General features: G+C 36.5%; 1 protein-coding gene across 1 annotated transcript in view; it reads left to right on the top strand.

Moving 5' to 3' along the window:
- Positions 1–8,322, top strand: part of p24-1 (transmembrane emp24 domain-containing protein) — a 17,888-nt gene extending 9,566 nt beyond the window's left edge. The window contains exons 3-4 of the mRNA XM_072522797.1: positions 6–204; positions 5,115–8,322. Of these exons, the coding sequence (XP_072378898.1) occupies positions 6–204; positions 5,115–5,345 (430 nt within the window). The 3' untranslated portion in view covers positions 5,346–8,322. The remainder of the gene's footprint in view (positions 1–5; positions 205–5,114) is intronic.
- The last annotated feature ends 7,181 nt before the right edge of the window (positions 8,323–15,503 follow it).

The following is a 15,503-nucleotide window of genomic DNA, read 5'->3' as shown; positions in this document are numbered from 1 at the left end:
GATCCCAAAGGCAATATATTATACAAACAAGTCAAAATGCAGTTCGACTCACACAGTTTTGTATCTCAGGACCATGGTATCTACAAAGTATGCTTCAGCAATGAATTCTCCACTTTTTCACATAAACTTGTATATATGGATTTCCAAGTTGGAGAGGAGCAACCTTTACCTGGAATTGGTGAACATGCCACTGTTTTAACGCAGGTGAGTTCTATTATTTATTTTGTCAAAAATTCTTTATGTGTATACACATTTCATTAGATTTATCACATTATTTATTAGACATATATACTATATATTGCTATAAAATACTAAGGCTAACCATTATAACTAAGTTATCTATTTTTTAATACATATAATACTTCTTGCGGATTTTATAACCAATACAATGCTCCTTGCTGATTTTATAACAAATCTTGTTTCTTCTAAAGCATATTTTATATACCGAAAAAATAAAAATGTTAACACCGTAATTGTGACAAGATCTGCTGAACAACTACAACTATTACTACCTATTAACTGCTAACTACTAAACAAGACAAGTACCTTCTGTGAAAAATATTGACTAAAGATGAATGTAAGAAAGACTAAATATATAATAATGTTAAATAAAACAGTCATGCAAAGATACATGTGGGAGATGTATATCTAGAAATAGTTGAAAAATACAAATACCTGGGAACCTGGACTTCAGAAAATAATTATCAATTCTCTGTAACCCAGACCTTACATTAGAACTGAAATAAGAGCTCAGAGATGTTATGTATTTTTAGTAATACAATATGGACTTAAAAGCTGGAGACTTAAGCAAGAACACATAAATAAGTGTGGAATAGCATGGACAGAGACGAAAACCAACACAACACAAACACAAGTATTGTGGGAGATGGGCAAAGCATTATAAAATAGTAAACACGATATGAGGGTTCTTTTTAGTTTTTGCATATAGCCATAAATACAAACAATATATAGACTTAAAGTACTTTATTGCTTTTCAAAATATGTCGCCAGATCGATATACTTTTGCATATGTTCAAACCAATTGGTAAAATAGTTATTCCAGTCCTCAATTGACACCTGCAAAATCGCTGTTTTAAAGGCATCGATGGCTTCTTCTGGCGCGTGTAATTGCTGCACACGCATTGAATTCTTGATATTTGGGAATGTGAAGAAATCGTTGGGACTTAGGTCGGGGCTATACGGTGGATGGTTTAACAAGTCGATGTTTTGAAGCTCCAAAAACTCTATAGTCTTTTGGGCAGTGTGAGCACTTGTATTGTCCTGATGTAGGATGATTCTAAGTAGTGTTTTGCTTTGTCGGAGTTTCGCGATAACTTCTGGTAAACACACGGTTATATACCAATTAGAAGTAACCGTTCTTCTATCTTCTAAAGCAATTGTTGCCACATGACCAGATTTTGATACAAAAGTTGCGACCATTTTTTTAGACACACTTCTAGAACGCAGTGTGTCAACTTTTGTTTTGAGGATTACTTTTGTTTGTTTTTCCTCATCGTGAACTACCCACACAGCGGATTGGCGTTTATTTTCCGGTTCACAGGAGTAAATACTATAAACGTTTTTTGAGAGCTTCCTTTGTTGAACCGTTTCAATGTTTTTCGACACCAATTGACGCGAACCGCTTTTTGCTCTTCTGTGAGCAAATGAGGTATCCGACGGAAAACCAACTTCGTAACACCTAGTTCTTCATGTAGGATTTTTTGGATCGAGGTCTTTGAAATGCCCAAAGATGCCTCTATCTCCCTATATGTTACACGGCGGCCATCCTTAATTAGCTGACGAACCACATTAATGTTTTGATGTGTTACTGCTGTTTTGGATGGACCTGGCCTGGATTTTTCGCTGAGACTGGAGCAACTACGTTGAAATTCGCAATACCGCGGGAAATAGGTGACAGGTGTGATGCTTGCTACCGACTTGCTAATTTCAAAAATTCACTGTATCTACACGGCTTGTTGTATGGCAATGAAACTCTCGATTTATGTCAACAAAAGATTGATGTTACGTTTGTGTCAGAAGATTTTTTAGTAGCGGCTATATGCAATACTAAAAACAAATTTCGTACGATAAACGTAGTGATATGAAATGCTCAGATTGATGATGTAGGGAAAAATAGCAAGACCAAGGAGTATTGGAAGAAGAAGAGTATTATGGTTGAAAAATTTAACGAACTGCTGTAAATATAGTGCAATAGAACTTTTTAGTGCAACAGTAGAGTGAAGATAGTGATGAAGAACTATCTTAAAAATCTAACAATGACTGACTCCATAGAATATTCTCTATGTAAGGTTGCCAAAAAAATTAACACATCCCACCCCTTAAATCCTGCAATTCATAAAGAAAACGAAAATTGTTCTAGAACAAATCAAGAAGCTGCTGAAACTGCTAGCCCTCTGTCCACAGTTTCTCAACTACATTCATATGGATTTCCTTTTTGGAAATCATGTATAAACTTAAATTACCGCTTAAAATTTTTGAAATGAATGTTAACGAAGCCACCAACAAAAAGTTAACTCAAAGAAGTCTCTTTGTTCAGATCTCATTACAATACAAACTCAGTATCGGCCGTAGCTCAGCGGCCAAAATACTAAGCCAGAGTACTTTTGCCAGTACGAGTACTCTAGCACCAACAATGGCATTTTCATTTCTAAAAATGATAAGCAGCCGTCACCGTGCTTCGGAGGGTACGTAAAGCCGTCGGTTCCAGTGTGCTAATGTGTATCGACACTAGTTACCTGAAACTAAAGCCTGAAATTAAAGATGCCATTGGCGCCGGAACAATCGGAAAGGATCTTCTCGGCAAAAATGCTATACGGTATTATTATTATTACTGTTCTGAAGCTATTTTTATTTATTTTTGTAATTTATTTATTATTATTAGTAATGCAAACTCAAAGAATTATCTGCGAATAATTATGGCAGCGAAGCATGGGTCCTGAAAGAAACATCCAAAAACAAACTCGACACATTCGAAAGAAAAGTACTGAGGAGAATACTAGGACCTGTGAGGGAAAACGGAATCTTCAGAATTCGATATAACAACGAGCTCTATCAACTGTATAAGGAAACACCCCTGTCAGACTTCATTAGAATACAAAGATTGCAATGGGCCGGACATGTGATACGAATGGGAGAGGATAGGCTACCAAAACGAGCACTGAACGCCAGAATGCAGGGAAAGAGACCAGTTGGAAAGCCAAGAAAGCGCTGGGAAGACACAGTAAGCAGCGACGCACAAGCACTTTTAGGAGTCCGTGTATGGAGAAGAGCAGCTACAGACAGACAAGGGTGGAGGCAAAAAATAAAGGAGGCCAAGGCTCATTTTGGGCTGTAGTGCCGTAGAAGAAGAAGAATTTATTTATTATTATTAGTAATGCAAACTCAAAGAATTATCTAAAGCTTTAAATATACTATTATATTATATATATTCTATATATACTTCCAACTAATGCCAAAGTTTTACTTATTCCCAAACCCGAAAAACCTTTGAGCAACATCACCTTATGCAGACCAATTAGTTTTCTGCTAATTCCAGCTAAATTAATTAATATATGTCAAGATATTGATGATAAAGTTGGGTGGAATTTTTAGACATACCTTCTATCTATCTATCCTAGAGCACGAGGAATCGTCTATAGCTACCTAGTTCAGGCTGAAGTTCTCTAGGGCAGTGATAAAACAATGAAAAGGGGTGGAATCCCTTTCACACTGTAACTGTTGAAGATCTTAGTCAGATAAGAGGAGAAAAGAAACAAGCTAAATATTAACTATTTCATATATTAGTGGAAACGTTTCGTTTTGTACTTAAACAGAATTAGTCCATATCTGCAAGACTGCAATCTGCAGTCCAGTAACACTCTTTTAGAAGGATTTGTAAAGCTCTTTAAATTAAAAGAGAAGGCCAAAAAGTGACCTCGTATGTTGACTGAAAAGAGATAATAATGTAAAATGTGACTTACATGAGAAGTAATACAATATCGATGGTAACTACAGCTACCAATATTACAAAGAATTGGTCATAAAATCAAAAATTTACATAGTGTAATCGTATTAGCAGGATTACAATAACTTAGTACCGCCTAGTCACCTTATATTACCTAGCATTTTGTTTGAAGTCATATTACCACTCTTTTCTTATTAGAATGCTTTTAAAAACTCAGAATAGTCTCATTTCCTCATGCCAGACTTCATACAAAACCTTTTTGTTGTTTGAATGAGTACAGTACTTAAATTGATGAACTGTTTCACATTTCATGTAGTTGTGTCACAATCTTCAACTCATAAACATTCTAGTGATTTTACATAATCACTAGTTTGATTACATCTTTTTATATAAAACACCATATAAATTTTTCATTATTACTATTTTCATTTGGATGATGGACGGAGTGGGTGTTGCCAATTCCTTTGTATTTTCTGTCGGGATTACCCTGACGTCTCGTTTGTTGTGTAACATTATTATTTTTATTCAAATAATATAACATCTCCTTTTTTCTGCTTTTCAAATATCATTAATTGGTTAATTCATAATCACGCAAGTTATTAAAATATTACAATCGTATACATCCAATGTTTAGGACAGTATACACTACCATTTTTAAATTTTCGCACCATCTGTCATCTCTCTTCTCCTGAGTTTGTTGCCTGAGTCCAGGTTTCCCTTCTGCGCCGGTTTCTCTACGTTCAACTTGTTGTAATGCCATAATCGCGACTTGCAATTAATATCGAAGACATGCCTTAAATACCCCCTCCAAATTAACCTTAAAGAGCGTAGGTGCAATGCAGCAGACTTGGCGAAATCCTTTGGCTACCATTATCTGTTTTGTCACTTTTTATTCAATATTTATTGAACTCGTCATGTCGTCGTACAACTTCCTCACAGCATTAATGTAAATCGCGGTATAACTAAAGGTTATACTGCGAAACTAGTCCTAGTGACTATAAATTAAGTCTTCGGTTGATGAGGTAAATAACTTCTGTAACGTTAGCTGCTGCCAGTTCTTTTAAAATCGTTTTATCTTCAATTTAAAAAAATTATAATATTTATGTAAAAGATGACTTTATATGTGCACTAACTATAACTTATGTTTAAGATGGAATCATCAGCCCAAGAAATCCACAAATCTCTGAATACGATTTTGGATTACCAAACACATCATCGATTACGAGAAGCCCAAGGCAGAAAACGCGCCGAAGAACTGAACGAAAGGGTACTCTGGTGGTCAATCATGGAAACTTTGGCAGTTATTACTATTGCTTTCGGGCAGGTATTCGTTTTGAAGAACTTTTTCACGGAAAAGAAACCTTACACGCAATTCACATAAACTTTGTGACCTAAACCATTTTGTACCTTTTTCTTCTTTAATACATTTATAAATTTTGGGATTTGAATTATGATTTGGACGTATTTAGATATTAAAGAACTGGACAAATGATCTTACACATTTTTAGTTTTTATCAGAGAATTATTTTTATTTTATGCATGAAATAGTTAGACCTAATATTATGGCAGTTTAGGCGAGTTCCAAATTAGCTTTACACGGTAGTAATTCTCTAAACACTATAGAGTCGTGTTACTTTCTACATATACTAATCAAAGCATTTAGCAGGTGAATAGCGTAATGTGTATTAGTCGAAGACTGCCGTCTTGGACTTACGACTCGATGTTTTGATTAATATATCTTGAAAAACTTGACTATATGTTATCACACCGTCTTCCTTAAGATTATTAAACAAATACTGTAAAAAATTTGCACACCAAAAATATTAGATCACATTCATACGCCTTTTTGACAACTACTTGCAATGTTTCCTTGAAAGAAAACGAGGAATTGTAACTTAAATACGGGGGCGGTCCTAATAAGTACTTAGCCTACAAAATAAAATTTTTTTGGGAAAGTGGTGATTTATCGTATGTCCTGGCGACGATGATCTCCTCATTCGACTTACATTTCTGCCCGGCGAGTGACTTTTTCAATTTGAAAAAAAAAAGAAAGCGCACGGGGCCACATCTAGAAAATTCGGTGGGTGGGGTAGTAGTTCGTAGTCCAATTTGGATGTGGCGACGGTGAAGCTGTGAGCCGGTTCGTTCTCATGGTGGTAACGCATTTTTTTCTTCGCCAAGTTTGCAATTCACTTCTACAGATAGTCGATGTAGATCACACATTGTGAATCCTACAAAACGGTGGTCCATTACCTTTCCGGCCGATAGGACAATCTTTACCTTCTTTGGAGTACGTTCGCAGGGTGAAATCCACTGTTTCGACTGCTCCTTGGTCTCTGGTCTGTACCAGTGGATCCATGTTTGGTCGCGGTCACGAAACAACGCAGATATTCCTTCAGATTGCGCTTTGCGCTTAAACAGTGTCAAACAATGATCTGAACGGTTTCACGGTTGTGCTTTTGTCCAGAGTGAGCAAACGCGGCATCCAACATTTAAACAGCTTTCGCAAGCCCAAAGATTCATGCAGGACATGATCCACGCGGTCTTTTGAAATTCCTACTGTCTCAGCTATTTCGTGCACCTTCACGTTATCGCTTAACAACGACCGAGAGTGCTCTCTTTTGCATTTTCCTAAAATCCGCTGACACACCCGCTTCCTCATGCGGTCAAAACAAAACTACGAGTCCGATTTTGCTGATATTTTGACAGTAGCCGCCTACGAGAATGTACTTAAAAATAGCAAATTTCTCTTGCGATAGTGGCGCCAACGAGCTGTGTGGTTAAGTACTTATTGGACCATCCTTGTACAACTTCTATAGAATCTAATTTTATATTCCTTCAATTAAAAAACTATATAGAAATGCATAAAATTCCACAAAAGTATATTCTTACACGAAAATATTAACCATTTTTTAAGGTTAACCTTATGAATGATTTGATTTACTGGAAATTATACAGAAAGTGAAGTTAAAATGTAATATTTAATTATGATTTAAAAAATATGGTCAGTATACATATTCCCATATACAAATTGTTATTTTAGATGCTTCTTATTTACTTTGGTTTCTACACGCATGGACAAAAATATCGAATATTTTTGTCCATGAGTGTATTATAATAAAAACAAATCTGGTGACTGGACGAATCTTTACCTATGAATTTTATTTTATGCTTTAGCTTCAGTTTGTGGTATAAAAAGTAAAAAGTATTTATTAATCAACTTTTCTTATTAGATGGTCGAACGTAATTTCCAAAATTCAAATAACATTGCGTGTTTTAAAGGGACACTTACAACCTTTTTAGAGATAAAGTGAAACAATATAAGCTCAAAGGAAGTAAAAATTCATTGACGATCAAATCTGTTGTCTGGTAAAGTTACACTAATACTTGCCCAGGTTTTTTTAATTAGTTATAGTGGCTTATTACAGAAGAACTAGTTCAAAGTGTGTCCCGTTGTGATGCAGAATGATGTGAGTATGATTCCAACTAGAAACAGAAAACCTAAAAGTATTGATATCGTCTTTTCGAAGGTAATGTTAAACCACGAACTGTTTTATTTCACCAAGTCTAAAGTTCGAGTGGGTCCTTTTGTAACATATCTAATATATTAAAGAAGCATGATGTAGGTTTAGTTGAAATGGTTGAGATACGCATATAAACAGTATACTTCAATAATGAGGCATTTTTATGGTAATTATTATTGATACTTTGATATCAATGGATGGGCTCAATCCAACGATAAAACTTTCTAGACAGTCCACCAGTCATACACTTCCCTTAACTGTGACACACTACAGTTGTCTAAAATAACAGTAGGAGATATTATTGATTCTACAACATTAAAGCATAATATAAAACAAACTGTTTTATCCATTATTTTGAGAAATTAGTTTAAAGAAAAAAACGCTTTAACGTTTTAAATAATTTTTTATCGCACTCTAGTTAAGAGGTTATTACAGCTAGAATCTAAGCATCGACAAGAAAAAGCACGCCTAAACCATTACACGTGAACAGATCCTGATTTCGACACCGCAGCGTCGGAAATATGATCGTACGATGTCATGCATTTCGCGTACTTTTTTATGGCTGTGAGTATACTATAGTCATGAAAATGCCTCATTGTAGAACAAACCAGTGTAAGTCAGACATAGAATGTTCTTAATTTTGGGTTGTCTATAAGTTGTAAATATATTTTTTTAAAGTCTGCCGTAACGGGTATGGTATTGCTATTTGGCGTGACGAGTTTCAACGTACTTTTCTTTTAAAAAGTTTTTTGTCATTCCATTGTTGTTTTTTTTTTTGTTTAAATTAATTGTGAAAAGAATTTATACTTAAATAATAAAAATTAATATATACAGGTTTGTAGTTTTTTTAATTTAACAGCTTCGCTTACCCTGGAGCAGACGTTAACTCCGGCCACGGCCACTAATTTTGGTGAAATCAGGTTTAGAGGTAAAATGATTTCTTAGGTGCCCAAATATCTGGGACAAAATATGGGCTTTAAAAAACAATGAAACTAGAGGGAAGCTACAAAAAGTAAATATGAAGAACATAGAAGAACAGTGGAAGAACATCAAAACCAATATACATAAGGCTTCACAAAATGGTCTGGGCGAAAAAAGGAGACAAACAAAGAAAATTTGGATCACAATGGAAATTTTAGACATGATGGTAAACAGTAAAGGTAAAAAAGAATACAAAATAATTAATAGAAGAACTAGAAGAAAGACAAAAATGCATTGTTACTTAAAAATTGTGAAGAATCACTACTACTTTTAAAACATCACTCATTCAACTTTCATAAAAAACTTAGAGAAATAAGTTCATCAAAAATAACAACATTGTATTTGACCAAAATTCATCATCAGTGGCATTACAGCTCGTTATGAGCCAAAGCTTTCTTCAGAACAATCTTCCATTCGCCCCTGTCTCTGGCAACTCCTCTCCATGCTTTAACTCCGATGGATTTTAGATCATCCTCTATGTTATCTTGATACCTAGGTCTTCCTCTGGCTCGTCTTCCCACTGGTCCTCTTCGGTCGAAAATTTTTCTGATCGTTGCATCTTCATCTCGCCTAATTACATGTCCTATCCATCGAAGTTGTGCTAATTTAATACATTTTACAACGTCAGGTTCCCCAAAACTTCTATATAACTTAAAGTTGTAGCGCCTACGCCACAAACCTTGTTCTTGGACTCCTCCGTATATTTTCCTTAGAATTTTTCTCTCGAAACCGTTAAGCAATTCTTGGTCGTTCTGTGTAAGTGACCACGTTTCAGACCCGTATGTTAACAATGGCCTTATTAGTGTTTTATATATGGTAACTTTAATTTTTCTGGGTAGTTTTGGGGCCATATGTTTCCTCAAGCCATAATAGCACTTATTGGCAAGCACTATTCTTCTTTTAATTTTTCTTCGCTGGCATTGTTGTCCTCAGGTCAGGTCTGCGTCAGCAGCGAGCCCAGGTAGACGAAGGTGTCCACACCTTCCAGTTCCAGATCATAATCATAATAGTCTAGGTATCTGGTTGCCTGATCTAGTACAATACATATACTTGGTTTTCTGTGCGTTTATTTTTAATCCCATTCTAAGTGCAGACGCCCTTAGTGATCGAAATGCTTCGATCAGAGATTCTGTGGACCTAGCAATAATGTCTATGTCAACTGCATATCCGACCACTTGTACAGATTTATTAAAGATGGTGCCATTCGTATTAATATGGCACTCTCGAATTACTTTTTCTAGTGCAAGGTTAAATAAGAGACACGACAGTCCATCTCCCTGTCTCAGTCCATTTTTACAATAAAAGGGTCTGGAAAAGTCGTTTTGGATTCTGACTACACTATCTACGCCTGTGAGTGTAAGTTCCGTTAGTTGAACAAGATGAAGCGGCATTTGAAATTCCATCATAGCCTGTAGAAGTTTTTGTCTGTTGACTGAGTCGTATGCGGCTTTGAAATCGACGAATATGTGGTGGGTGTCGACTCCGAACTCAAGCGTTTTCTCAAGAATCTGCCTGACTGTGAAGATTTGATCCGTTGTTGATTTATTGGGTCGGAAACCGCACTGGTAGTTCCCAACTATTTGTTCAGCATAGGGGATCAATCTTCTGTACAATACGTTGGACAATACTTTATATGCCACGTTAAGTAGGGTGATGCCCCTATAATTATCACACACCATCATATCTCCCTTTTTGTGAAGAGGGTGCATTACACCTAATTTCCAGTCCGCGGGCGTTCCTTCCGTTGCCAGATTTTGGTTACTAATTTATGCATGTGTTTAAAAAGGGTGTCACCACCATGCTTAAACAGTTCGGCAGGAAGATTGTCCAAACCGGGAGCTTTGTTATTTTTCAGTTTTGAAATGGCTTCTCTAATTTCTTCTTCGGTGGGGGGCGGCTCTTGAGCGTTTTCATCCATTTCAGGCAAAGTAATTTCTATTTGGTCTTCTTCACGACTATCGCTAAGCAGTTCTTCAAAATTATTCGCCCACCTGTTTAGTATCTGTTCTTTGTCACTAATTATGGAACCATCTCTGTCTTTACATGCTGTTATTCTGGGTTTGAATTCCTTTCTGCAGTTGTTTATCTTCTGGTAGAATTTTCGCGAGTCTTTTCTATTGTGGCGGTTAACAATCTTGTTTAGAGCGTTTTCGTATGGCTCTTTCTTTTTCTTTCTAAACTTTCAGATTTGATCTCGTTCTGTGCTGCTGAAGTCTCTTATATGCTTCATTTTTCTGTTGGTTAATGGATCTACATTCTTCGTCAAACCAATCTTCGTTTATTTTAGCCTGGTTAGGTTTTAAAAAGCCTTTAGCCGCTGTATGGATAGATACCTTGCATTTGGTCCAGTGTTCTTCTATACTCATATTTTCGTCAATTCTTGTCAGCTCTTCATTTAAAATTTTCCTGTAGTTATCCCTAGTGTCTTCAGATTTTAGCACATCAGTATTATATTTAGTAGATTTTGTGTTCTGGCCCTTCTTAGCGTTTGATATACGTGCCCTGAGTTTTGTTCTTACAAGGTAGTGGTCGGAGTCTATATTAGCACCTCTACATGCTCTTACATCTAATATGTATAATCGAGAAATGTCGATTATCAATTAGTACATGGTCAATTTGGTTTTTTGTTTGACCGTCTGGTGATTGGCATGTGGCTTTATGGATATTTTTGTGAGGAAAACATGTACTTACTACTAGCATTCCCAATGATGCTGCGAATTCAATCAGGCGTAAACCATTTTGGTTGCTGTCAGCGTGAAGACTATGCTCGCCGATCGTGGGTCGGTAAATAGTCTCTTGGCCGACTTTAGCGTTAAAATCACCAATAATAATTTTTATGTCGTTGTTTTGACATTGTAAGTGCTTTCCAGTTTCTCGTAAAATATGCCCTTCTCCTCGTCTTCTTTATTTTCAGTGATAGCATGGATATTGATAATGCTGTAATTAAAGAACCTGCCTTTAATTCGGATTCTACATATCCTTGGACTTAAAGCTATGACTTCTATGAATATGATTATTTTTATCTCCGCTGTAGTAGAGAGTCTTTTTTTTCTAGGCTAGCCCTACCTGTCCACCTGATTTCTTGAAGTGCTATAATGTCTGCTGAATATTCATTAAGTGTATTGGACAGACTTCTTAATTTACCTGCACTATACAGCGTACGCACATTCCAAGTAAATAAACCAATATCATTAACCTTATTTCGTTTGCCAAGTCGTCGACAAAAAATCCGTCCGGCTAATTGTTTTGAAGTCTTCGTAACACAAGAATTTTTACAGGAAGGGGGTTTTAACCCACTGCCAACCCCCAACCTGGAGGACCAGTTTACCCGCTCTTGTCAGTTGCCGACCCAACCTTCCACCCGGGTTGAATACCGGATCTCCAGTTAAGTTGCTCGGTTTAACAGGGGACACCAACGTGAAGGTGAGAGTCGGATTTGAGTAGAAGAGGCTAAGTGGGGTAAACTGGAAGCAACTCCATATTTTCGCATCCTACTCCTTTGTCCCCCATTTGATCAAAATTAACTATGTGAAATATGGCAAACGTACATAGAAACATGGAATAAACCGGACGACCAATATCAACAATAACGTACATAGATAGAAACATGGAACTAATTGGTCGACCAATATTAATAGCCTTCAAGCTCATCGGGGATTTTTAATAGGTCATTTGACCTAGCATGAATCACATATAAAACAATACTATAAATACAATATGGAATAACAACTTTAGAAGCTATGCAGTCAATTCTTATCGGTACAGGTGAGTCACAGGTACGCTAAACTTACCATTCAAGGGGAAGGGACCTGTGACCTAATACCGTAAAAAATATTGTTACCAGGGCAGGGCAATTTTTTTATTTTCGGAAAACTGTTTCCCAATTTTCAGTAATTTGACACAGTACAGCATTCATACACCAAGTTTCGGATCGGTATGTAGATAAATTTTTTTGCAATGCCGTACATTTTGGCTGGGAGGAGTTAGAAATCTAAGGCGCTACCTGTAAATTTGAATACCGATAAGAATTGGGGGCATAATTTCTAAAGTTGTTATTACATATTGTAGTATTGATTTATATGTCATTCATGCTGGGTCAAATGACCCATTAAAAAGTCCCATGGGCTTGTAGTCCATAAAGTCGGAAGTAGAATAATGTGGAATCTCTAGTTTAAAAAATTATAAGGCGGTTGGAACAGATGCTATAAATGGAGAAATCCTTAAGCTATTTGACATTAAACGCTTACGAAAAACTATTTAACAACATACAACACGGGGCAAATACCGATAGATTGGTTAAAATCAACCTGTGTTGCAATATCAAAGAAACAATGCCAAACATAGCAAAGAACACTGCTTAATTATCTTAATGCATTAACGCATTAAAGGCGTTCCTAAAAATAATACATATGCAAATTTATAACAAACGTGAAGAAAGAACAGGAACAATTTGATTTCAAAAATGGCTTAGGAACAAGAGATACATGCTGACCATGCCCTAACCAATGCTCATTTTTGGCATCAATTGGCCACGCCTAGACTTCTCCTAATATTTACAAGCTTAATTTTACTCTACTCATTCAACTAAGCATTTTTTTTGTAGAATGTATTTTTTTGTGAGTGGAAATCTAAAGACCATACAGGTAAAGCGTTACCCGGCATTTGTTAGATTCAGGGTAAATGGAGTACATCCGAACGCATTTTCCCTTTTGGAGGTCTTGAACTTGGTCTCTCTTACCAACTAAACTAAACTCCAAATCCGGGATTAGCACTCTTGTCCACGTAGCCTTCCGTTCATTTTCCCATTCTTCTTGCTACATTCTTATTGTTTCCTTACTTTCTTTTCCTGGCTATTCTTGCCGCATGTTCTTGATCTTTCTTTTGCCTGCAGGTGAATAAGTGCTATAACCTGTTCAGTCTAGGCTATCAGGTAAACGCAGACGACCCTAAACAAAGCTTTTCTTCGTGTTTTTCCAATATTAATTTATACTTTTGTTTGTTTAGTAGATAGACTTTAGACAGAGAAAGCGAAACATTATGCTTCAACAAGGAACAGCAGAAAGTAAGGAAAACTATGCAACTTTTCGCTGAGAAACAAGAAAATTAATTAGGGAGAAAAAAAGGAAGTACGAACAACAGAAATATGAAGAAATGGAAAGGAATAGGCAACAGTCAAATAGTCGAGCATTTTACAAATCAGTGTCAAATGAAAAGAAAGGCTTCAGACCTAGATGCGTGTCTGTACTCAGAAAAAATGATGAATTAATAAATGAAAAAGAACTGCTCCAAACATGGCAAGAATATTTCAAAACTTTACTAAACATACATCAAGAGGAAGAACATGGAGAAAATATATATTTTGGGGTGGACCTACAAACTCTTAAAAAATTGAAGAACGGAAAAGCTCCAGGCTCTGACAATATACTGGCTGAATTCCTTAAGTACCTACGGAGGAGAAACTCTACATAGACAAATATACAAACTAATAACACATATGGAAAGAAGAGAAAATACCAACAAAATGGCACAAAAGTGTAATAATCCCCATTCATAAAAGGGAACAAAACCAAGAGCTCTAATTATAGAGGCATCTCCATACTTAATACGGCATATAAAATCTTAGCGAACATCCTATTAAGTAGGCTGACACCGTTTGTAGAAAATTTCATGGGGGAATACCAAGAGGGCTTTAGAAAACATAGATCGACAATAGATCAGATCTTTACTCTTAACACAGCTGCTTGAAAAAGGATGGAAATTCAATAGAACTATCCATAATCTCTTCATAGATTTCCGGCAAGCGTACGACAACATTAAAAGGATCAGATGTGGAATGCAATGGCAGAACTTTCAGTTCCAAAAAACGTATCCAGCTTGTTAAGTCATGTGTGAATAGCTGTAGATCCAGAATACGGATAGGTAAGAAACTCCCAGAATCTTTCGAAATAAGCAGTGGCATGAAACAAGGAGATGCGCTGTCACCTCTTCTCTTTAATATCAACCTGGAGAAAGTAGTAAGAGCAGCACAACTTAAAACAGAATTACTGACAGTAAATGGACCAAAATTACTACTAGCATACGCAGATGATGTTGACATTGTGAGAAACACAGTCACCAATGTGAAGGACACTTTTAATAAATTGGAGATTTAGATTTAGACAGAGGCAAGTTCTGAGGCAAAGAAAACTGGTCTAAGGGTAAACGAAGAGAAAACCAAATACATGTGCATCAACAGACAAAAGGGATGAGATAGAATAGGGCAAAATGTTACAATAGACCCATATAACTTTGAAAGAGTGGAGAGTTTTAAATATCTCGGAGCAACAATCACTGCAGATAACGATATTTCGCGGAAGAGATTAATGGAAGAATTCAGGCAGCAAACAGAGGTATGTACAGCCTCCACAATACTATTAAATCTAAAAGCCTAACACGAACATCAAAACTTAGAATATATAACACGGTGATTAGACCGGTGCTCATGTATGGGTGTGAGACGTGGACCCTGACCAAAGAAACTGAAAGAAAACTTAGGATGTTTTGAGAGGAAAATCCTCAGAAGAATCTTTGGGCCTTATCACGACATTAATAGCAACCAATACCGAATGAGAACAAATGATGAGGTCAAGCAGATGTATAGAGAGAGCGATATAGTCCAAGAGATTAAATTTCAACGTCTAAGATGGGCTGGCCATGTCCATAGACTCCCTAATAACCGCCTTGCCAAGCTATGGGAGGAAGCCCCCACAGGAAGAAGGTCCTTAGGACGTCCGCGAATGTGATGGAAAGACAATATATGGTCAGATCTAAGAACAATGGGGCTACCCACTGACCTAACTTTAATGGACGACCGTTCAAGATGGAAGCAAGTTGTGCAGTCAGCCAAAACCCACCCCGGGTTGTAGTGCTACGAGAAGAAGTTTGTTTAGTACTTGATGCCATATTGATGAAGCATATAAAATTGTCGAGTGGACAATTTCCACGAGGATTCGTGTTTTTTCTGCTGCATTAGGTCCTCCTTTGTTAGGCATAAT

This window comes from Diabrotica undecimpunctata, chromosome 2 (assembly GCF_040954645.1).
Source record: "Diabrotica undecimpunctata isolate CICGRU chromosome 2, icDiaUnde3, whole genome shotgun sequence".
Taxonomy (NCBI): domain Eukaryota; kingdom Metazoa; phylum Arthropoda; class Insecta; order Coleoptera; family Chrysomelidae; genus Diabrotica; species Diabrotica undecimpunctata.
Note: the sequence above shows the minus strand (reverse complement) of the source record. Positions and strands in the feature narration are given on the sequence as shown.